This window comes from Dicentrarchus labrax, unplaced genomic scaffold, assembly GCF_905237075.1.
Source record: "Dicentrarchus labrax unplaced genomic scaffold, dlabrax2021, whole genome shotgun sequence".
In the NCBI taxonomy this organism is placed as follows: domain Eukaryota; kingdom Metazoa; phylum Chordata; class Actinopteri; family Moronidae; genus Dicentrarchus; species Dicentrarchus labrax.
Window position 1 is genome coordinate 23,241,432 of NW_026136721.1, and position 25,120 is coordinate 23,266,551.

Genomic DNA, 25,120 nt, shown 5'->3' on the forward strand with positions numbered 1-25,120 from the left:
CTGTGTTATTTTAAAGCCTCCAAAAACTTTGGTATCTGGAGCTAAACAGATGAAAAAGAACTATTTCCCTGTAACTACATCAAAAACCATGAAGCTGATTATTTCTAACACTGCGGCCGTGGCTTTCATAAAGGTCATGGAGATATACAATTACACATTTCAACAGCAAAAGTCATTCACAAAGTCAACCAATCATATGCAGTTAATATAGCAGCCAATGGGGTGCTGATACATAAATATACATGGACATTTATGAATAGGGTATGTGTTCATGTGACCACATGATATATATAGATACTGTATATATCTACTAGTGCCCTTGCTGAGAGAGTGTGAACATTAATATTTATTGTTTTAGCATTCAACAACTGCAGCTCCCATGAGGGCGTCAGGAGCAGATCATCGACACAATCAAGGTCAATCACATGTCTCTAGCAGTAGGCTGAAGGTGACAGCTGCAGCTGTAAACCGTCTGCAGACACTTCCTGCTCCTGGTCGCGTTCAAATATTAAGCAGGTTTGGTGGTGTGCTAATAAAAGAGCAGGATGACAGGAAAGAGTAAGATCTTGAGGTAGCCTGCTGGAATGGCTCACTTATTTGTATTTCTGTTTTTTAACTTTTTATGTCTACTTTTTTTTCTCTTTATGATAATATTCTTATTGATACTATAATTTATTTTTTTGGTGGTGGTGGTGGGGGGGTGATTGGTAAAAAACAAAAACTGTCATTCATTTTGGGATTTGAGTAATTTTATTGTAGTTCTGTAGGTGACCTGTAGGGGGCATTACGCCTTTGTTGGGTCTGGTCTGCCGCAAACAGGAGAACAAGAGGAAGATTGAAACATTCAGGCGGAGGGTCGTTGGCGGAGGAGACGGAGACGGAAATGAGTCAGGAGTGGAGATTGGTGGCGGGAGAAATGAAAGTTGGAGTGAAGTGAAAACGGGGAAAGCCAGGCAAAAACGCAAACAAATAAAAGTGAGGCAAATAGAAAGGAGCTCAATGTCAGAAGAAACAGATAGTGAACAAGCGAGAGGGGATGAGGAAGAGCGTAAGGTAATCATCAGACTGGAACAAGAAGGTGCTTCAGTCGGTGAGTGGAACCCGGTTCTACTTACCGAGAGCATAAACAGTCTACTGGGAGAGATAAAGAATGCGAGAGTTCTGCGCAGTGGAGCACAAGTGGATTTTTTTAGGGATTCCCCTTAGTCTTAGTGTATCTACTGAACAGATTAAAGAAAACATGAAAGGTGCCAAAGTGAGGGAAATCAGACCCCTGGAAACTACTCGTGAGGGCCAAAACTGTGACAGCCTGTCGGTGTTGCTTACGTTTGATGAGAATCCCTGATAAAGTGTTTATCGGATATATGAGCTATGATGTTAGACTCTATGTTCCTCCGCCGTTGAGGTGCTTCAAATGTCAGAAATATGGGCATGTAGCGGCAGTGTTGTAAGGGTAAACAAAGGTGTGGAAGGTGTGCAGGGGAGCATACTTCTGCATATAGAGGGTGGGAAGTCAGTAAGAGAGCAGAAGAGGTGCAGTGAGTGAAAACATCCCAAGGGGTCACATAAGCAGAAGCAGTCAGAAAGGTGGGGATGCAGCCAAACGGCAGTAGTGTTAAAATGAGAGCATGTGAGGGATGTAGTGGAATTAAAGAGGACACGCTGATTGTGAAGAAAAGGCAGTATAAAAGGCAAAATAATAGTGAAAGCAGCAGAGAAATATCTGGGAGTTGAGGCTATTGGGTGGGAGGAAGTGGAGGAAGCGTTGAAAGGAGGTTCACCCAGTTCACAGACACTGTCACAATCTTCTTTATGGGGTGGTGGATCATCATGGTCATAAGTATTTTGCAGTGGAATGCAAGAAGTCTTATAGCTAATGGGCAAGAACTTAAGAAGTTTATTTCAGGTCTACAGGATAAACCCAGTATAATATGTATTCAAGAAACATGGCTGAGAGCACAATGGGATACACGCCTATAAGGAATGACAGGAAGATGGGGAAAGGTGGTGGGGTGGCCATTTTTGTAAAAAATGGAACAAGGGTCAATACTGTTCAGTTAGGGAGAGAATGTGAGTCCATAACAGTAAAGGTTTGGACAGGCAAATATGAGCTAGCAGTAATTAATTACTATAATCCATGCAACAAATTAAGTGTAGATATATTAAATATGGTGTTGGGGGAAGTGCAGGGGAAAGTAGTGTGGTGTGGGGATTTTAATGTGCATAGCACTCTGTGGGGGAGTGAGAGAACTAATGCAAATGGCTCTATAGTAGAAGAATTTATAGACGATAAAGGATTAGTATGTATGAATGACGGGAGGGGAACAACGTATGACTGTGTGCAAAATAAGGAGAGTGTGATTGATTTAACGATGACATCAAATGAAATAGCAGACATCACTGCTTGGGAAGTGATAAATAAAACATTAATGGGTAGTGACCACTATCCAATTGGTATTAAGATTGGAGTAGAGTTGCAACGAGAGGAAGACATGAGATTGTCAAGATGGAAAATTGATAAAGCTAATTGGGGACTTTATCAAGAACTGAGTAGAAACAGATTTGAGCAATTACATAAGGAGGAATGGGCAGATGTGGATGAAATGAATAAGGAAGTAGTAACAGCTGTAATAAAATCAGCAAATGAGTCGATACCAAAAGCATCAGGGTGCAGAAACAAAAGGAATATGCCGTGGTGGGATGAAAATTGCAAACAAGCAATTAAAGCACGGAATAGGGCATTTAGGCTGTTAAAGAAACATAATTCAATGGAGTCATTAGTTCAGTGTAAAAGGTCACAAGCAGTGGTTAGAAGGACAGTTAGAGCAGCTAAGCGTGCATGCTGGAGGAAATATTGTAGTGATGATAGAGATAGGGGGATAGTGAGATAGGGCGGGAGGTAAAGTTGTCAGATGTTTGGGGAATGATCAGGAAAATGAATGGAATAAGAAGGAATATAACAATCCCAATGCTAATAAGTAATAGTAGAACAGCAATTAGTGGGTTAGAAAAGGCGATACTATTGGCTGAAACACTAATTAAAGTTCATAGTTCGGAAAATCTATCAGCAGAGGCAAAGCAGCAAAGGAGTATTATGCTAGCACAAAATACATGGATTAACAAGAAAAAACTAACAACGGAAGAGAATCTGTATTCAGTATGTATGAGTTAAGGAGGGCCATCCCCAGCACCAGGAAGTCAGCGCCAGGGAAAGATGAAATTTGTTACTGTATGTTAGATAACACGGATGACAGGTCACTAGAGGTTGTATTGAAATTAATTAACAGAATATGGGATTTAGGGGAGATTCCAGCTGCATGGAAGCACTCGGTTATAGTGCCAATTTTAAAACCAGGTAAAGTTACATCAGATCCATCAAACTACGGACCAATTGCTCTTATGTCTCAGGGAAAACTACGGAAAAGATGGTAATAGAGAGGTTGATGTATTTCATAGAAAGTAGAGAATTAGTTTCTTCATATCAGAATGGGTTTTGTAAAGTAAGAAATACAATGGACTCAGTATTGTGCTTAGAATCAGAAATTAGGAAAGCACAGACAAATAAAGAGATAGTGGTTGCTGTGTTTTTTGATATAGAAAAAGCGTATGACATGTTGTGGAAAGAAGGCCTGCTAATCAAACTGGATAAGTTGGGAGTGGGAGGGAAGATGTATAACTGGGTATTAAGCTTCCTGTTTGGGAGGACGATAGAGGTCAGAGTAGGAAAAGAGTACTCAGCAGTATATATGTGGCAAATAGGTGGGGATTTAAGCTATCAGTTGCAAAAACAAAAGTGATATGTTTTGCAAAACGCCACAAAGAAATATCAATGAAGTTATAAGGTGAAACACTGGAGTAAGTTAAAGTAATTTGTTTTTTGGAGTGCTGTTTGATGAAAAGCTTACCTGGAGGCAGCACATTGAGAAGACAAAAGATAAGTGTAAAAATGTTTATAACATCTTGAGATGCTTATCAGGTCGTGATTGGGGTGCAACCAGGAAGTCTCTATTAAATATATATAAAACCATGATGAGAGCCAGATTAGATTATGGGAGTATTGCATATATGCCAGCAGCTGAAAGTCACCTTAAGAAGCTGGATGTGGAGCAGGCTAAAGGACTCAGGATATGTAGTGGGGCGTTTAAGATCTCCCCAGTTGCAGCTCTGCAAGTTGAGATGGGGGAAGAACCGTTGAGAATAAGAAGGACCAAGCTCATGTTGGCATACTGGGTACATCTGCAGGGCCATAGGAAATCTCATCCAGCAAAGGCCATATTAGAGAACTGCTCAGAGCATGAAAAATCAAACTTCTGGAGCTTAGGCTGGGTTGGAAATGTAAAGGCTGAAAGCATTGGTTTATGTGATATGCAGTAAACATCAAATGTTCCTCTACCAGAAATTCCTTGTTGGTTGTTCCAGATGCCATCAGTAGATTTTAATATTCAGCAGAAGCTAAATAAGAAGACAAAACAGGGAGATACTGGAATCATAGTACAAAAGTATATTGAGCAAAATGATTCAAATAGGGTAGTAATATTTACAGATGGATCAAAAGAGCCAGAAAATGGGCGCACCGGAGCTGCAATTTACATCCCAGAATTCAAAGTAGCAGTTAAGAGGAGAACAACAGATCATGCATCAGTATACACAGTAGAGCTCCTGGCTATCACGATCGTACTGAAATGGTTAGGAGGAGACAACAGGGACAATGCACTCATTGTGTCAGATAGCTGGGCAGCTCTTAGCAGTATCAAAACCATGAAGTCATGCAGGCGAGATCTAATCATTGAGATACATCATATGTTATACGGCCTTTATAACACAGGGAGGACAGTCTGTTTTATATGGGTTCCTGCTCACGCGGGGGTTGAGGGCAATGAGGATGCAGACATACTCGCTAAACAAACACTCAGGTTACAAACAGTGAATAATATACTATTAGGGAAAGCAGAAGGAAAGACCATCATTAAAACACAAATGCAAAAAGTTTGGCAGGAATATTGGGACATAAATGAGACAGGAAGACACTTTTACAACATACAAACACAGGTGGGGAAAGGAGGAGGAGGCGGTCATTACTCGTCTCAGGTTAGGGCACACAGCTTAATAGCACATTATACAGAACTGCAAAACATCCTACTGGTAAATGTAGATTGTGTGACCATCCTGTGTGAAGGGATATGAGAAAGAGAGGAAAGAACTTAAAGCAGCGATGCAAAAGGAAAAAGTCAGCTTCACGGTAGGGAACATGTTGCAAGGCTTAGAAAGCATTAGGAGATATGTGAAAAAGTATTTGAGGAAAACAGGGTTAATGGATAGGTTTTTAATATATATATATATATATATATATATATATATATATATATATTATTATTATTAGTATTTATTTTTTCCTTCTTTATCTGTCTTCTAATGTACCACACTCCAGTCCGGTAGGTGGCGGCAACGCACCTATAAGCTGGATGCCAGCCGCCAATGAAATCAAAAAGAAGAAGAAGAAGAAGTCAGGCAGAGGGACCAAGAGGGGGCAATGGCGACCGTGCAGTGCTGTAAATGCACGGCCGAAAGGAAAGGGTTTCGGCGGGAACTTGATTCTTGGCGACACAAATTGATACACTGCGTTGGTATGATCCATGTGCAGTTTTTTTTATTTCGTTTAAAAAAAAAAAAAAAAAAAATGTATGAGATTTCGCCCGGTAGCAGAGGGACACCTTAACTCATACAACGTTAAGATTGCTAACTAATGCTAGCTGAAGGCTACCACAGGCGGCCAGCTGCAGCGTTGAGTTCAGCTGCAGGATAAAGGACCAGCGGGATAAAGGACCAGCGGGATAGCCTTTCCATAGTCTCCTTGTTCTTTGTCCCTCGGAGCTAGCTTGCTACTCGCCGGTGCTAGCTCTCTCATGTAGTTTTTTCTCTCCTTCTGTGTGACTGAGGCGATATCGAACATGTTGCATTAAGGCGTATCCTTTGATTTGTAGTTGATCGATGGTTAGAATGATGGCTGGATTTGTTTATTGACATATATGTCGGCTATGCTAGTGGGCTGCTAACATTAACACCGCGGTGTTGTTTTTTTTTTTTTAGGGGGAGGGGGTTGTTTCTGCGCTGGGGCAGCTAATGTCAGTGCAACATGAGAAAAGCGTACATCCCAGTGGTCTCGGGTAGCGGGTTTCCACGAAGCGGTTTCTATTTTGAACCCGTCTTTAAGCAGTTAGCTTCAGGCTAGCTCGCACGAAGTGTACCGGGTTTGGTCTTGTTTGTGACGTTTAGTCAGAGTGACATCAGAGGCAGAAAACACAACACGAGAAACAAATCGACATATTAACGCGTGTGCTATTCATGAATCGTATCCATTGTACTCGGTATTGCAGATGTGGGGGGGGTCAGTGAGTCCACTCTGTCACAACCTGTGTTATTGCCGTCAAATTGGTCCGGTTAGACACACGGATAAAATGGGTAGAACATGCATCACACAGCTGTCGAGCAGTGTCTTGTTATCTTGTACCAGTATTTAATGATTGTCTGTTTATTTTGTCTTTCAGGGTTTGAAAGCATTCTGGAGGGATTTTATGGCCCACTACTGCTGAGAGACCTCAATTTATTTGATGGTGGGTGTTTGTGGTTGTACTAGAAATAGTCTTGATTACTTTCTCTTTTCATAGCTGTTTTCATATTATTTTTTTCTGTATGCCTTAGACCCACATTTATTCCTACAATGTACTTTTTTTTTAATGTCAGAAATATTATTAAATATAAAAGTAACTAGAAATCTCTCTTTAGATTTACACATATTCTCGCATAACTTTAAATCTAGTTTCTATCTGTGTTTCTGCTACATGTATTTGGGTCTCTCACCTGCTCCTGTAATCAAACCTGCTCCACATCACCCACTTCCTGGAGAAAAAAAAAAAACAAAAAAAGTCAGACTCCAGTCTGTACAGGTGTGCTGCTTGACACCCCGACGTCCAAAGTTTGGAAGAACTTTCGACAAAAAAACCAAACACATTTGTACTATATAAAATAAGCATTTGCATCATAAAATATTCCAGTGATCATTCATTTAAGAAGGGAGCGTGGTATCAAACTTGAGTCAACCTGAAGCAAGAAAAAAACAAAACACTAGCAGTACATGGCACACAGGCCCCTAGTTTCTCCTCTACAATTTTATTTGTAAGGGCATGAGCCTATATAGCATGAATGAAAATGCTGGATTAGGATGCATGTAACTATCACCAGAACCAAGGTACACAACATGCAGAAGAATGTTTTTCTGTGAAAAATGTATCAGACCAAAATGTCAATGCCGGCAGTAAATTATTTGGGGGTCATTTGGTCTGTAGATGTGTTATTATAGTAGTTTTTTAGGAACTCAAAAATCATCCCCTTTATTCCGATACAAATAATGCAAATTAATTGTAATGAATGTTAGATTTGATATGAATAAAATTGAATTTCAGCTAAATTGAATCCTGTCAAGTCACCTTTGAAATGTAGTTTATTGACTCGTTGCAGATTTGTTACATCTGTCAGTGAAGGATATACACCACTCTACTATTTCCATTAGCTTAGAGTGCTTGCACTAACAACCAAACAGCACAGCTTGCTTTACACTATCTGCAGCCTCAGTGCAGTCAGCAGTGCCATCTGGAGTTTGAGTGAGGCTAGACAGGCACATAGTCAGATGATGAATGATAGAGACCCGGCAGCCATGATAAATCTGGTGAAAATACAGTTTGAGTGTTTGTGTTTGTGTGTCGATATTCCACTTACTGGCAAATCGGTTGAGAGATCATTTATAGATAAAATATCTGGAGTCAGGCGGTAGGCCAGCATTGGTCTTTGGCAGACAAACTGGTGTCAGCGTATATCTTATCTGATTTGCACCAATGAGAAAACTTTTTCACATTTTTTTCTCTAGTATATAATGCAGAAAAAAAGCATGTGGCAATATATTGATGTTACTGTTTTCACAGTAGAGTGTGATGCGAGTTACAATACTGTGGCAAGCAGGACAGAGTAAGAGAGAAAAAGCAGCTCTTAGCAATGTCAACTAGACTTGGTTGACAAAATATGTATATATAATTTAGTATGTATAATATATAGGTTAAATATATAAACAATATGTAACAATATTCTTTAATGTATTTTGTTTAAGAAAGGAGCCTCCTTGAGTACTTTTGCTTTGTCATATTGGTGAAAAATCCACATAGGAAAGGTCTGTTTTCATTCAAGCTCAAAAATGAACTATACATATTATAGATCATCATTTAAAGTGTTCTCTTTGCATAAAATTGGTGTGATGACGCATTTTGGAAACCACTTCTGCCTCTTGTCAAACTCTGTATCGTGACCACAGTAGGAGGCTGTTTGATCCTTAATGTATCATAATTTATTAACGCCTGGGTATGTGATATATTGTGTCTTTCAGACTGTGAACCTGAAGAGGTGGATGACTGGTCCCCAGAAGCAAGCTGCTCTCAATGTTCATTCTGCAACCTTCCCTTGGACAAACTCAGTGTAAGATAATCCGCAAATAGTGTTTATTTTGAGCCAATTTAGGTTATGCTCAGCTATTGACAGTTGATACTTTTAAGGGCGCCGACTGAATTACGTCGGTGCTGCCAAGTACCGAGGTTAAATCAATCGGTGCCAAATTGCGGTACGTGGGAGTGCGTCTGGGTAAAAGAGAGTAAGGTAGAGTAGAGAGAGAAAGAGAGGGAGCACCTGCAATTTGTTCAAGTCACGGTGAGTCAGGACATGCAGGCTTTGTTATGCAAAAATGTAAACCTTTGGAGACATCTTGTTTATCACAAAATATATCTACAAACTGAAGAGTTCCCCTGTAGCAGTCACAGTTAACGATAACACGCCTGCAGCCAACACTGAAGTTAACCTTCTATGTGCAACGAAACTTTTAAGTCATTGACAACTTCATTAGGTAATTAATTATCTAGTTGGATAAGTTGCTGGAGACAGCTCGTTGTCTGGGTTGACAGACAGGCTGGACTCACTGTCTCCCCCCTCCTCGCACTGTGTGCAGGCAGGAGTGTTTGAGTGACTATGGTAATGGGGATGCTCTGCACAACTTTATTATGATTTCCAAAAAGAGGCAATGTTTCCCACAGGATGACAGGTTAAGTGTGGCAGGGACGGTAATATATATTACTTATTTCACTACTGAACTCTAACTACTCTAACCACCTTGCTTTAGAGGTAATGACAGCTGATGTGTTCACTGCTGTTCACTCTTGCTTTAACGGGTCCGTGCTGGTAAAATAAACCGTATCTACGCCAAAGAGTGTCTGTTTCTGTGCAGTGTGACTGTCAGTAGACTGTTCAGGAGGGGGTAATCAATCACTGATATTTGTACTGTGAGTGAGAGATGCTTTGCGGCGCAAAACACAGTGTTAGAGAGAAGTGTAAAAATATTTTTGGTTCGTTATGAATCTATGGCGGGGGAAATTAGACTACGGCTCGCTGCCAGACTCTAGGTAATTAATGAAAACACTGAGAGGTTATTACGTTAATATGTCTGGGAAAAATCATGAATATAATTGGGAAGACACCCTGGTTAGGTTTGCTCTCCTGATTTATGCTCTAATGTCTGTAAGTTGGCAAGTGTACTTATCAGCTTGACAGGATTATTATGTAGCGTTATGTGAGTGATTTTTAGTATGCCCAAAACCGTAGTATGAATTCAATCACATTTTTGTTCTTACAGAGAGAGCATAAAGTACCGGCAAAAGTACCATTGCATAACGTTGTTGAATTCCAGGTATAGGTAACGGTACCCAACCCTAGTTGTAATAGTTAAGAGATATATATATATATATATATATATATATATATATATATATAGTTAAGGATATACTATATTCATGATCTGAAAAACTTTCAGTAAAGTATCCTTTCTCTTTTTTCCTTGTAGGATCAAGTACCCGCAGCCACGTCGCCCCTCTCCTCCCCCTCTGATTACTCTCCCTGTCAAGCTCCAATCATCTCTGAGAGCAGCCAATCAGCACACCGGTTCCTCCAGGCTGTGTTCCACAAGAAAGGTTAGTCAGGTGTCTTTTACAACTCTTGGAAAACAGCATAAACGGGCTATCTTATGGTACACTAAAAGCTCCTGTTGTAGGCGCACAGCTATCAGCTTTTTCCCTGTAGTGACTCAGTTGCTATCTATCAGCTAGAAGAATTATGTAACGATGCTCTAAATTGGTGTAATGGAAAAACAGGACTCGTCTGTCCTGAAAGGCTCCAGATTGCTTAACTTCCAACTTTCAACTCAGACTTGTGGTTAAAAAAGTTAGGAGGGGCCAATATTGATAGTGTGACATCATCATCATCATTATTATGATTATTATCGTAATAATAATTACAATAATTTTGTAAAACAAATCTTTAAGTAGAAATTATTGCCCACCCCTACCTTGATGTAAGCAAAAAGCAGAAAAGGAGTTAGAAAAATTGATATTTCCCAACTATTAATACTTAAAAGTTTCCTGTAATTTGGGATGTTTTAGAGATACTTGTTACTTGTGTCTGAACTGGGAGAAATTTGTTAAAATGGATTTATTGTAAAATATCAGAAAATGTTCAAATTAAATCGAGTATTTTTTTTTAACTTATTCCTGTGTCTGTGCCTTCTTCATTAGATATTCCCCTTGGCTGTGATTCCAACATCCCTCTGGTTGCTCAGGAGCTGATGAAGAAGATGATACATCAGTTTGCCTTGGAGTACGCATCCAAGTGCCTACTCCACACCAGTACAAATGGTGTTACAACAAGGACCTCATCACCTCTGTCAGAAACATCAGATGCCCCTCTGGACCTCACAGTGAGCCGAACCCAGGAGGAGAAAGAGAGTGAAAGTGAACCAGGTAGGGAAAGTAAGGCAGGCTTATTGTGAATTCAAAGCCAATAAATAAATGTTTCCAGCTTTCCAGACTCTCAGGCCACATTCAAACTCAGGTGTCGGTGTAGCTGCAGGGTCATGCAGCGGTGTTGCGTTTCTTCAAAAGTTGATTCTGTTTCAGTGTGTCCGCTAACCACAAACGTTTTTTTCCCTCACCGTTGCAGCCTAAAGGCACTACGCTCATTCAAGATGACGCCCGCTGAAAGTATCAAAGTACTGTAACTCAAACCCTAACCAGTTTGAATAATTCTTCTTGTAACAGATGGCGTGCTCGACCTCTCCAACAGGAACTCTGCCTGCTCAGCAACTTCATCAAAATCCTCATCTAATCACAGAGCCTCAGGGTAAGAGTTATTTTATTTATTAATTTATTTTTATGACTGCTGAGGAATGACGGAAGGGAGGGGGGGGGCTGCCGCTGCAGCAAGGCCTCAGCCTTGGTACGTGGGACACCAGCTCTACCAGGTGTGCTACTCGGGCACCCCAGGGTAAGAATTTTTAATTATTGGATTTCCTCTGTCCACACATTTGTGTGTTATACAGCCTGCACAAGGAACCCCCATCATTATTATTGGTTAAAACTGGGGTTTTTTTTAAAAATACAATAATACATTGAAATACTTTTTTTTGCATGTGAAGAAATCTCAATTTCTGAGTTCAGCTCTATTATCTACTGCATTTCCCTTTAGGTGTATAGTATGGCTAAGATTGGGAGATTAGCATTAATACTGTGTTGTGTAATTTCTACCAGCACGGCTTGATTTAAGTTAACTAACTAACACCTCTCTGGCCAGAATAATATGGATACTCCTATGTTTAGCAGTGCTTTGGGTCAGTTCATTGTTAATTGAAAGCTTGCATTTGGTGTTCTGTGGGGTTGACTCTTTTATATCTTGAGCGGTAACGTCACAGCAATGACACCGTATTATAACATTTGCCAACAGCTCAGGATTGTACAATGAGGAGAACATTGCAGTATCTCACAACGATTTTACCTCCTTTTTTACTGATCCACTTATGATGAGTTTGATTATTCAACCTTCAAGCATGTAGGACTCTCACTGAAGGATATCACGTGTGAGCGCCAAAGTAACCCCAGCCATTCACAGACTGTCCCACCTGGACGTGAAGAGGCTTTGCCACACACACAAAGAATGTGTGTGTGCATGAGAGACACGCAGCAGTGTGTGTGTGTATGTGTGGGTGTGTGTGTGTGTGTGAGGGCACAGAAACAGACTGAGAACAGACAGACATGAAAGATAAGAGTCGCAGTGATGTTACCAACACAAGGCATAAAGGAGTGGACCCCTCGCTCTGCACCCCCCCCTGTCCCCTATGCCAAAATCAAACCACCTCCATCCTGACCCTGCTGTTTGGTCCTCCCATCCCTAGGAGGCAGCGCAGGCAGAAGGAGGAGTACATTGAGAGGAGCTTGGAGCTGTCTGAGGGTTTGCTGTCCAAGGCCTTGAAGGATATACGTTCAGGGAGGCTGCAAGAGCAGCGGGCTGCGTTGCTTTATGGAATACCTCTTCACACCCTGAGGCAAGGTCTGGACGGCTGGGCTGAGGGAAGGCTGGGGATGCTTCATCAACTTGCACCAGGAGGCAGAGATTTCAGGGATGAAGTGACATCCTACAATGTGATGTCATCAATGTTTGGTGGTGAAGCCCGCCTTGTTCTGCAGAAGGTGGCAGCGTGGGCAGAGCGGGCAGAAATTGGAGGAGTAGCAGAGGAGAATGGAGATTTGAGTTTCCCTTCATCCTCTCTTAGCTTTTATCAGCCGAGTGGTCTACAGAAGACCCTCCCCCACTCTTTTCCCCAGCTCAGGGATGCGCTCAAGCCACCACCAAGCCCCACCCCCAGTCTGGAGTCACCTACGCCCCTGCGTATTCCTCAAGTCCGTTCCGTGTCTGACCATAACAGGTCAATCCCAGCTGAGAATTGCAGCGCGGCTGAAAATCAACTTAAACGAACCTCATCAACAGAAGGTACTGCCAGTTCATCAACAGCTACTGCTAGACCTTCATCGCTCTTCAAACTTAGACCTCCTTTCTTACCACATGGCTGTCCAGGCATTGCCAACCAGTCACCTCATCGCCTGGGACCACGCGGGTCTTCGCTGGATGATTCAGAAGAGGGGGCAGGAGGCCGGGATAAAGACAAGCAGCCGAGAAAGAAACGTGGAAGATACCGCCAGTATGACCACGACCTGCTGGAAGAGGCCATCACCATGGTGATGGGAGGTCGCATGAGTGTGTCAAAGGCCCAGGGTGTTTATGGCGTGCCGCACAGCACACTGGAATACAAAGTCAAAGAGCGTACTGGTACACTGAAGAACCCGCCCAAGAAGAAATCTGCCAACTTTTGTTCATCCAATTCCAACTCATCTGGATCTGGTACCACGACCGGTTCCACTAACTCAGGGACTCTTGCCTCAGCTGCTGACGCAAAGAGGTTCTAGACCACGAAACGCCTCCAGAACTCCTCAACACTTGAACTCATCACCTCTTACAAGATAAATGTTTTCTGGAGACATTTGTTAAAACACAACACATGCCTTTACAAATTATATGGATATCGATATTCAGGTCTTTTAACTATGTGTCTGTAATGTGATAGTCATACTTTTAGCATTTCTCTAGCTTAGTCCTGGTCCAGTCTCTGGGCTTTGATTAAAGCAGTTACGAGGTTCAGCATTTTTCAAGAGGCAGTGGTGCTCATTGCAGCTTTTGTTCACACGGGCTGCTAAACTCAACAAACTCCTCGTAGCTTCAGGTTTTATCACTAAAGCTAAACGATCTTTAAGGATATGGCTTGCATTATATTATCTGTTTATTGAAATCAACAAATCAACCTGTGGAAAGACCAAAACTAAAAATTAATTTTATCCTACAAACATGTAGTATATGTGTGGTCAAAGCCTCATGTATTGAAATTTTCAGAAGCCACAAGTTTCTTTAATAGTTTTTTGGTGGCAAAGTGTCAGATGTGTCTGCACAAAATGCATTAAATAACTGTTAAACTTTTATCTCATGTGACTGAAACTTTGCTGCTTTAGTCCATCACCTTTTATAAGTTAATCTTATTCTCCTGTGCCCCTGTTTTACAGGTGTGCATTATAGTCATTTCTGCATGACAATGAAGTTCTACAGTACAGAGATATCATTTTTATCAGTCTGTGGTTTAAAAGACTATACTTATAAGGAAAAATCTGTTGTTGGTTTTGGTCTTGTTAGGAAATTTGTTGGTAATAACCAGATAAAAACAAACACCAGCATTATCCTTAAAGAGCTTCATAAAGTTCTCAACTTTGTTTTCAGAATTCTATGATTTTGTTTTTCCCTCAAGGAGAAAAACTGACATTGATTGTTATCCACCAGATTGCCCAGGATCAAGTATGAGAAACACAGTTGTGGGCTAGAGCTAAGAAATAAAGTGTGACTCTCATGTTTGCTAGCTGTTAGGTTATTAGGTTATTCAGGTTTGATTCAATTCTTAAAGCTCCTTGTTAATGGAGCGTTGATGATTGTCATTTGCAGCTTTCTATCTCTCTCTGGGTATTTTACCTAGGCTACTGAAGTGACTTAGAGCCATTATAACAGATTAAAAACTCATTGCTATTGGTAGACACCTCTACAAACAGGGAGATTGTACAGTACAAAGTGCTGTGGTGGCTACATCTTCATTATGAGTTTTTGTTAAAGAGATTAGCTTAACAAAGCCATTTCCTGTCCACATAGTTTTCCTCTCTATTTGTGCAAGCTAGTCTGAACATTGTATTGAGTGTAGTTGGAATGCAACTGTGCAGCATGTTTTAAAATGTGCACTGATAAGCTTGGGAAATATGTTATTGTGTATGTGTACTGTTTGTGAAAGATGTTCTTTTTATTATCACAGATATTTACTGATTCTGCTACTGTAGCTGTATTACTGTAAACCTCATACATGACTGCTGCTTAAAACTTTACGCTACTGTACCGTTTCCCAGGCACAAAGAAGCGTAGCTACAACAAAGAAGCTAATTTCACCTAGAATTTAGTGTACCGATAGGGTTAGATGTTATTGATGGTTGATTGTGTAGGCGACTTGAGGTTACAGTAGCTTGTGGTGAAACATAGGCAGAGGACTTGATTCAGTACGATGCTTACAGGCTTCTTTGTCTGTGTCTGGGGAAATGCTAAATGTTGCGTGTACACTCATGTCTGTCTCTGAGATGAGCCTATTTCCATTAACAGTGCTACTACCAAAGCAGCAGTTCAGGGTTACCCACACAAAGCTGCTTCGATTTGTTTTGCTGTGATGTCAGCCTGCCTGCCTGTGTCTCTCTCTCTCTCTCTCTCTCTCTCTCTCTCTCTCACTCTCACTCTCACTCACACTAACCTCGTTGCCACATATACCTCTGAACTTTCTCGGCCTATAGCCCAGTGTCAGGTTTCACATCAAGGCTTCTGTGTTATGATACTGAATCTACTGGGGTATGAGCTCATATTAGAGCTGTTTGTCTCTTTAGGAACAACACCTAAGTGTAAATATATTGCCATCAACAACATTTTAACTTCTTCAAGTAGATTATTATACAGACTGTCAGCCATTAAGTGGAGTGTGAAGGAATTTTTTAAAAATGGTTTTAACTCTGCCCTGCGGCATTTACAGGAGATCTGCCATGTATCTCAGCTTGCAACCAGGAAACAGAGATTCCTGGTGCAAGTATTTGTCCTTGTTGGTTATCTTTCTATGTGTAACTTGTCATTTTAAGGCTAATTGTAAAGCTTTTTATTTGTAACTTTGGCAACTGTACAAATACTGATGTCTCCGCTCCTGAATGTCTCCACTCATAACAGTACACTGCCTGCCTGTGTCTGGGGCTACAGCATAGTGCAGTATGATGTCTCTACTCTGGGAAGTATCTGCTATTTATATCAAAGGGCCAGTTTGTAAACAAGCCTAAACACCTCTTAAAAAATAGAAAAAGTTAATTGTTTGAGTATATTCTGGGAACACACCTGGGCTTGTTTTCAAATTGAGCCTAGGGCATTTTTTTGTTTTGTTTTGGGTTTGGTTTTTTTTGACTGAACTGCTGGCAAATCTTTGAAACGAGTTATCAGAAATCTGCTATTTATGCATAAATCAATTATTGCACTATGATTTATAAAAAGCATTTTTGTTGTAGAAACCTGTTTAGTGTTGTTGCTGCATACTTATTTATTGATTGTGCTAAAGAACTGTGATTTTACTGGTTTGATTGTTGTAGTTCTTGATTTGTGATGCGGCACTTTGATGCAATGTGAAATGTGTATTGCTACAACTGCATGAACGCTTTTAAATGTTAGCTTATATAATTTATTAAGTCCTGAAATGAAACCCCTGACTATTGTGGTTGTTTAGTGCTTATGTTAAGATGAGATTATTTGTGATTTAAAAAAATGATTTGATTATAACAAACTCAACAGTAACACTACAGAATGTAACACTCTTGTACTATATCCAGCCCAGTTGAACAGGTCTGGGTGCAAACAATACTTATATTGTTAGAAATAATATCCACTATCAAACACGTAATTTTAATATTATTTAAATCAATGACTTGCTTTTGTATTGAAATTAATCACTCACAAGACCTGATTTAACTGTTAGTTCATTTGAACATTAGAGGTTTTTTTTGATCCGTTAGTTTGTTGGTGAAAGTGCTGTTGGAAAAAAAAACATTTCGGTTTAAGCGTTTCTACAATCTTTCCTTCTGCTTTTAGCAGAATGTTATCGTTTGCCTTCAGCAACTCATCAATAAAACGGTTCTTTAATCAGTTGCCTTGTCATAATTTTACTAACATAATGGTTTCTTTTAGTGTCTTTCAGTTTGTAACAGTTTACCAGGACAATTGTTTTGTTTGTTAATGTTTTCAAATAACTGTTTTTTTATGCTGGCTTGAGATAAATAACAATCGTTGCTAGAATATCAACTTTCTCTTTCCACCCCAAAACTTTCTAATCATAGTTCAGAGCACACTCGCTAAAAAATTGATGTATGTACTGTTCAAGGCAATCACAATGTGTGGATGTTTTGTCAGACGTCAATTTCAGTGTGTACTATCATTTTATACAGAGGATATCTTCATATCTTTTAACCATTTTTATGTGGTTAATTTTAAGCTGGTGTATATTATGTGTTCTAATGTTAGTAAATGCAGACAATGCAGTTGGCACATGCTGCAGGCTACAAACAACTTTTATAATACAGCAATAATAACTGGGAAAATCAATTGATAGAAGGGTAATAACATTGTTCACTATAAAAGTGTGCATCGAGAAATTTGAAGTAATGAATTGTCAGCTACAATATCTATGGTACGGCTGCTGAAGTCATAAAATTATACAGGCCCCATGGTTACAGAATATTCAGATATGGATGGAGTGGAAATCATACCAGATTAACACAATATAAAGTTTATAATAGTAGTACTTAAAACATAATCAGTCTGTGTGATTACTCATTTGTTGTTTGTCACTTGAAAATCATCTCCGCTATGAGTAAAACAGATCTTTTTTATTTTTCCCTCTAGCCCCCTGCTGCAATCATTTACAGAAAAATTGGGAGATCTGGGACAGCGAGGGACTAAGTGTCATCAGAGCTCTGCGTTGGATGTCGTTTTCAGCTCACTCTGCCCATCACACCGTTCCTTACTCTACCAGATCCTGAAGCTGGCACACGAGGAAAAATTGCTGTTGCTCCCTAATCACAGACCTGTTGATCAAATTGAATCTCATTGCTGTCACTGTGGTGTAAACCCACAGGATAATGTTACCCCTAATGCAGTCCCATTTAGTGAATGTAAAGTCCATAACAGCTGCCCATACTACCCTTTAACTGATTGTGATCATCAAGGTCATAGCAGCACAATGTATAGTCCAGGAGACTCCAAGTCCAATTGTAGTATCCATCACTACCCTTTAACAGACCGTAAAAGTGAAGCTCCACAGGACTCCAGCTACTGCTCTTTGCAGAGTTCCAAGAGCGAAACATGCCCTGTTCTCTTTCCCAAGAGGCTGCACTGCATTTCCTGCCAAAGCCTGGCTGTAGGTCGAATCAAGAACACAGTGTGTTCATTTGTATCCTCTCCCTCGTCACCTAAACCCCCTTCACTGTGCACTCCCTCTTCTAGTTTATGCCCTTCCTCATCGATCTGCTGTAACCAGCACAACCCCCACTCCCGTCACTGTTATTCTAACCATGCCTGTCTGACACAGGTCAGGAACATAACAGAAACAGGGGTTGGAGATGGGGATCCTCCTTGTCCTGTCCTGAAGAGAGAGCAGAGCCCCTCTCCTCCCCCTCTGTCCCCTATACCTTCAGACATAAATAAGAAAAGTGATGAAAAGCCACCCTCCCTCCTTCACCATGGACAAGAGGAGGAAGCTGACTTAATGGTTAAAGATGGCCTTGTGAATGGAATCCACCAGGAAACAGATCTGGAAAAGGAGCAAGAGTGTAAGACCCTAAGAAGTAGTCAGGCTGAGCAAAACCCAAGTGGGACTTCACTGCAAGATGTCATGGATCGCTTCTGTGAGAAACTGGAGACAATCAGACCTATAGAGAAAGACCCACCTTCGGTTTCCACAGCTATTTATGTCTCTGAAAAGGAGCAGCCACAGTCTCCCTTAACCAGTCAGAACGTGCAGTTTCACGCTGATTCTCAGCTGACTGAAATCATCACCACAGTGCTTCATACAGGCAGTGCTAGTGACTACAATCTCAGTGAGCTGTTCAATCGCCATGATAGCAAAGAGCCCAAGTCACCAAATACCCGCCTCCGTCGTCGCCAAGAAGTCCTTGCTGCTATTGCAACACCCACTGATGATGCTTCAACCAGAAGGCAAACTTTAAAAATTAAAAGAGACCTTGCCATGTTTGACCAGTCCTACAGTAAGAGAAAGGTGCCACTATCAAAGAGGGCACGATTGAAAGATGGAAAAGCTACTGTAACTACATCAAACACTTCATCAGATTCAAACCTAGTTAAAGAGGAGTCTAAAAGAGAAATGGAGGCAGATGTGGAACCTGTAGAAAAGTATAGAATTAGGGAGGGACCACTGAACATTCTCACTGCAGAAGGTAACAGGAATGAAGTAAAAGAAGAGATAGAGACCGTTACAGTTACAGAAGTTCAGATCATTAAAGCAGAGGAGAAAGAAACTGAGATATCCAGTGAGGAAAAAGATCTTACTCTCTCAGCCACTCAAATACCCAACCCTGAGCTGCAGTGCAAGTATGGAAACCAAGGCACAAACAGTGACTGTGTACAAACAAAGGTGATGACAGTGACTGCAACCTCAGCAAAACAGCATTGCAGGCCCTGTGAAGAAGATGGTATAGGCAGGGATGCTGGAAGTAATGCAGACCATGAAGAAGTCCCATCAGCTCAACATTCTGACAGTAGACCAGATTGCCATTGTCCTGTTAGAGAGAAACAGAAATGTCAATCACACCACTCCAATGAAGGAAGGAGATCCAGGAGAAATATTGTCCCTCCACAGCGGTTCTCCTCTTATGTCACAGAGCCTAGGAAGATGTTCTTTGCTGCATGTTTCTCTGAAAGCATCTTTAATCAGAAAACACAAAAGGAAAAGGCATCAACATCCAGCACCCCAGATGCCTTATCTAAAGATCCAGGTGCCGTGGACACCCAGCTAGAATCAAGGTCTTTAGATAAGGCATCAACATGTAGCACCCAGGATGCCTTATCTAGACATCCTGATGCTAAGGACACCCAGCTTGAATCAAGAAATAAAACCCATCTGTCATTACCTGAGCACACATGCAAACCCTCCTTTGAATCAATGCATAGAGAACAATGTGGCTCAACTACTCAAGAGTCAAACAATGTCCTTCCACAAACTGTGGTTGCCAAAGAGAAGAGTCCTAAAAAACACAAGGATAATGGGACAGATGACAGTGACTGTGGTGCCAAACCTTTTGGAAGACTACGATCATCTCCAAAAAGACTACAGGACTTAAAGACATCTTCAAGAACTCCCCAAAACACATCAAATATCGATGTCATCATTAAGTCTGCTAGCTGTGTTGAGAGCCCACCCAGCTCCCAAGCTCAGTACACTAGTCCAATTAAACTCATGTTTGTATCACCAGTAAAGGATTCGGAAGGAGTCAGATATAGTCTCAAATCAGCAGGTGCAGGTTCTAGTGGACAAGCAGTGGAACCCTTTGACCCATGTGAAGAGTCTTCATGGTCAGGGACACTTCAGAAACACAAAAGCCAGAGCCCTGAGTCTGTTACTTCACGAGTAAAATCTATTTCTTCACCACTAAAGTCCGCTACCTCACCTGCAAAATCAGCTTTTTCACCATCTAAGTCAGCTTCTTCGCCAGCCAAGTCAGCTTCTTCGCCAGCCAAGTCAGCTTCTTCGCCAAGCAAGTCTTCTTCACCAGCAAAGTCTGCCTCTTCACCCAAGTCAGCGTCCTCATCACCCAAAACATGTTCCAGAAGGTCAGGTGAAGGTACTCCAACAAAGCGTATAGCTGGAACTGAGTGCCAGAGATCACCAGGTGACTCACTATCTTTTCATGAAACCACTCCTCCAAAAAGACGACCAGGTCGGCCAAAGAAGCTGGGACCGCAGCTGGAGCAAAAAGTCAAGAGGCCAATTGGTCGACCACCCAAGCCGAAGGCTGTTGATTCAGTAATAGGGACAAAAACGGTAAATGGAAAGTCTGATTTACCATCTGACGTTAAGGAGAATGTAAACAAGAACCTCAAAATAACAGTGGTGTATGGTCGTTCAAGGAGAAATAAACGAACTGTGTCTGAGGGCTTTGAACAGCTGCAAACAGAATTCCATCATGCTTGGCAAGCAGTACGCCTTAAAAGTGACTTGGGCATGAACAGGGCATTAATGCACAACTCTAACATCAGCTCAGGTAGTGTCAAAACAACTTCAACAGAATTGTCAAAAGAATCAAATTTTGTCTCCCCTTTGAAAGAGTCTACCCCTCAATCTAGCAGTAACATCAAATGTCAGAAGCGGGATGATTCTGTACCCTCAAGGAAACCAGGTAGACCTGCAAAAGTTAAAATCTCTGGTATCTCAGTTACAGTAACCACAGTATCACCTCGACAGCGTAAAATTCAGATAAATAAGGATACTCGGCAGTCTCCTGAATCGCTAATTCGTAAGAAAAAACTTCTACCAGAATTCAAAACTGCCAAAGAGCCCTGGACAATCAGCTGTCAATCAACAAGCAAAAGCAGTCCAACTGAGGAAGGGATAGAAACAAAGGATGAAAGTAAAGACAAACTGCAAAATCAGCCTGTAGCAGTGCGTCACTCAATGAGAGTGAGAAAGCCCTCAATTCACTTTCTACACGCTGTTGCCACCTCAGCTGCTCTGCTACGGCGCTCTAAAAAACTTCTGCTAAACAAGGCCAGCAATGAAAGGAGACAGGCGGGACAACAGATTAATGTAGAAACTTTAGGGGAGAAAAGACAGCTCTGTGGACAAGAGAGGAAGAACATCTCTCAGGACCTGAGCAAAGTGGCAGAGGTGTCTGTAGACTCCATCTTTACCCCAAAAGAGACGCTAAGGTGGTGGGCAGCATCAGCCCAGGGCAAGACTATGAACCAGGAACTTGCCAGGCGAATACGACTCATCTCTGACACCTGGGTCTCAGACACTGTGGAGAATCAAGAGAAAGAAATTGCCTTTAATTCTAAACTAGGCACCAAAAGTAACAGGAAGTCAAAACATTCCTCTGTGGTTCGAACGCTTTTCGACTGTTCTCCCAACAAACCAAGGTCCTGTAGCATGCAACAGCTCTGCTCCTGGTTTATGCAGACCACGGAGACTCAGTCTCTGGCTATTGTCAAGAAAGCAAGCTCCCGTAACCCTTACGAACTCATGCACTTCCCCCGTACGACCAATAAAAAAAGTGTCTGCCACAGTCCTCAGGCAGAGCGACTCCGAAAACACATCAAGAAATTTGCCAAAACTGTGCCAAAGAGTCCTCTGCAACACCAACGGGCTCAAAGAAGGTTGAGAAAGAGGATTGGGGCACCTAGATCAACACGTAATATTAGGCGACAACTTTTCACTCCCAGATCTGCAACAGGCAGGCTCAATCAAGGAGACCAATGGAGGAAAAGCAGCATATTTGGCAAATACCAGGCCACTCTATTTAGAGCAAGTACAAGGTTCCTAACCCGGAAGGAAAGGGAGAAGTGGAGAAAGAGGCAGAGGAATAAGAAAAACATGAAACTAGCTACAAGTTTTTCAAATGCATTGACTGGACTACAACCAAAACGTAAGGCATCAGCAAAGTATCAGTTATCTGACTGTTTGGAGAACAGTTCTGCCACCGGTTCTGTTGACCAAACTCAGGAGCCTGTGGATGTACCCAAAGAGCAGAACATTTGCTCTAAAGCCTGGAGTCCTGAGACGCTAAAGGAATGCCGGGTTTTTCTGAGGAAGATCAACTCTCCAGACAATGAATCAACTGAGGAAGAGTGCGACTCCTGTACTGTGACACTGGATGATGGGTCACTTTCTGCATACCTCTTTGCAGGAAGGGAGAGAGAACTGGTAGGAGTTGTTAAAGCTGTGAAAACTGAAAGAAAAAGGAGCATGAAGAGGACTGCCTCAAGAGAGCTTGCAGGTTCTGCAACTAAATCAGTCCAGGAGCAGGATGAGATGCCAGTGGGGAGGCAGAAAGGCAAGTACAAAAGTCCCGGGGTTGTGTCTACTGAACCACCACAACCACCACCAGCGAAAATGTTGAGACAATCGCGAATGAGGGGCCTAACCGGACCGAGATGGTGCGACTTTGTGTTGGGTAACTATCTTGCTCATTTTTTTTATTGAATATCACACATCAACTTTTAATAAGCTTCAGTTTAAAAACACCACAAAATCAACTTGTACTCTTTCCTTTCTAACAGAAAATTAAGGAAGCGTGAGGTCTCATCCGACCTGGGAAAGGGACTGTGGTTTAACGTGGTGCCTTTGGACATTGAGCTGACCACATGGACTGACCATCCCACTATGGTTCAGTCTTACACTCAGCAATTATGTAGCAGTCTAACTTAACAAAAGCTTGATGTTGCACTATTTTTATCCATGGATATGTACCGTATGTACAGAATGTTTTTTTTTTTTTTTTGTCAACTTGCCTTTGTCTTTCTGAACCTGTATAGTAGATCAAATCATTACGTCAAACAGAGTTTTAATGGGATAAGTGCTTATACAGTGAGCCCTGTCAAGAGTGGCTGTATTGGAAGGAGAGACAAAGCTTGACTGCATTAAGACTGCCATCTCCCCCCTAAAAAATACCTCATTATCAAGGCCGGCACTTCTTTCTGACATTTACCTTTTTCTGTAAATCTTTAGCTAAAACTAGTAACAGCTTTTAATACTTTAAGTTATCTCCACCATAGACGTGTACAGCTCTAAAATCCCCCATCATTAAATGTTTTATTTATAGTCACTTTGTAACTCTTTAAATTCCAAATTGTTTTGTATTTTAGATTTGAGGAAAGTATGTTGAAATTTACTGACACTCTTGATCCTAGCCTTGTTTGCAATATATTTCTTTGATGCTTTAGTCACTGAATTGCAAGCCAGTAGCCAAAAATGCGGTTTGAATGAAGGAATCTACCAAACCCCATCTTTATCCCAATCGCTGTTAGGCCTTTTCCACCAACAGGGAACCGGCTCTGTTCTGCACAACCAAAGAGGGTGTGTTTGTTTCTACAGGCCGTTGTGCATTTTATGGCGCCCGCTGTTGATGATGCACTCTTGATTACAATGGTTCTGCTCAAAACAGGCTGGAAATGCAGGCTGGTTCGCTAGATAGCACAAAGGTTGAACGGAACTAGAGATAATTTGGTGGAAAAACACTATACGTGTATGGGCCCCAACTAGAAAATGTCCAAACCAAATATTTTATGTCATGATTTCTTTTTCATTATTTTCCATCAATATTTGCAAGTCTTGGCACCAAACTGCAATTAGCACAAACATACATGTTCTAAATGACTTTATTATTCAACCCCAACAATCCCACAAAATGTAGAGGTATATGTGAAATGAAGAATATGGCATTATGCAGTTGTAGACAGTAGACTCTGATTCATTTGTTGGTTTGTGGGATCGTATCTTTTTTTGCGATTTGTCTTGTTTTCACCCAAAGCATATACTGTACGTTGGTGTCAGATCTCCTTCTTGCACTATTCCATCTGAGATTATTAATCCTACTACACAGATTCCTCCCCCCATATTTTGCACACCCCATGTCCCACTTCCAAACCCTACTGTAAAACTAGAGAATATATTTGGTGCAATACAAACCCAGATGATTTATCAGTATGTAGTAATTATTTTATTGCTGACAGACGAATGGATGTACGCAAGTACCGTTGGCCTGGGATGTTACTTCAGTTGTTTCCATAGCCATGTAATGTGATCTTAAAAGACACTGCTATACAAACTGTATTTTTTCCCACCTGCTTTTTTTCCCTCCTCAATGAAGCAGAAAAATTATAGATCCTTAATTGTAATAATAGCATTGAATATTTTTTACCATACTAGCATAATTTACTGTTTAAATGCAGGTGGGAATTGTGTTGCTGTTAAGGTTTCCTTCGTTTTTAATCAATTTGCAGCAAGACGCCTACCTCCCCTGCGGCTCAGCTAGGCCTACTGCTCTTTTGCTTATCAACCGTGTGCTAGACAAGGCCAGACAAATGATCGATAAACACTAATCTTGGATCAATATCATGTTTTCCTGCCCTCTAAAAGATCCAAGTTGTCTGGCTGTAGGTCAAAACTTAAACCTGTAGTGTGTATTGTGTGTCTGACTACCCTTGTATGTGTCACTATGGTTGCCATTTCAACACAATGGCGGTGAGGTGGCTCGGTCTTGTGATAAATAATTATCAGCCCTCTGTTGAAGAACCTGGTGCTAAACATCTGTTGTATATTTTCTTTATTGTGTTTTTATACTGTCCATTACAGATGCAACAAAGAGGTATCTGTGATCGGAACAATAAAGAGTCTTTTGAAATAACCAGTGAGCAGTGTGGTTTGTAGTAGTTAGTGAAATGCAAAAAAACCCATCCTATAGTTTCCACTGTAGAGCATCCTGCTACACACCTGCACTGAAGATTACATTCAGGATTATCTGATTTTTATTGGTTG

The 25,120-nt window shown here is 41.2% G+C and overlaps 1 protein-coding gene across 2 annotated transcripts; it reads left to right on the forward strand.

The window, feature by feature from the left end:
• The first annotated feature begins 5,503 nt into the window (after positions 1-5,503).
• lcorl (ligand dependent nuclear receptor corepressor-like) lies at positions 5,504-24,989 on the forward strand. Of its 2 annotated transcripts, XM_051386004.1 has the most exons (8): positions 5,504-5,624; positions 6,546-6,611; positions 8,432-8,520; positions 9,932-10,058; positions 10,659-10,883; positions 11,181-11,262; positions 17,476-22,757; positions 22,864-24,989. In XM_051386004.1, the coding sequence occupies exons 1-8, from the start codon at positions 5,531-5,533 to the stop codon at positions 22,869-22,871; spliced, it is 5,973 nt and encodes a 1,990-aa protein (XP_051241964.1). In that variant the 5' UTR covers positions 5,504-5,530; the 3' UTR covers positions 22,872-24,989. The 2 variants fall into 2 exon arrangements, with proteins under 2 accessions (XP_051241964.1, XP_051241965.1); XM_051386005.1 differs by lacking the exons at positions 17,476-22,757; positions 22,864-24,989 and adding an exon at positions 12,311-16,719.
• Positions 24,990-25,120: the final 131 nt, after the last annotated feature.

Coding starts and splice junctions, on each gene's coding strand:
- lcorl (XM_051386004.1), top strand. CDS start 5,531: ATGGCGACCGTGCAGTGCTGTAAATGCACGGCCGAAAGGAAAGGGTTT. Junction 10,059..10,658: donor GGCTGTGTTCCACAAGAAAG/GTTAGTCAGGTG, acceptor CTTCTTCATTAG/ATATTCCCCTTGGCTGTGAT. Junction 11,263..17,475: donor TCTAATCACAGAGCCTCAGG/GTAAGAGTTATT, acceptor TTTTCCCTCTAG/CCCCCTGCTGCAATCATTTA.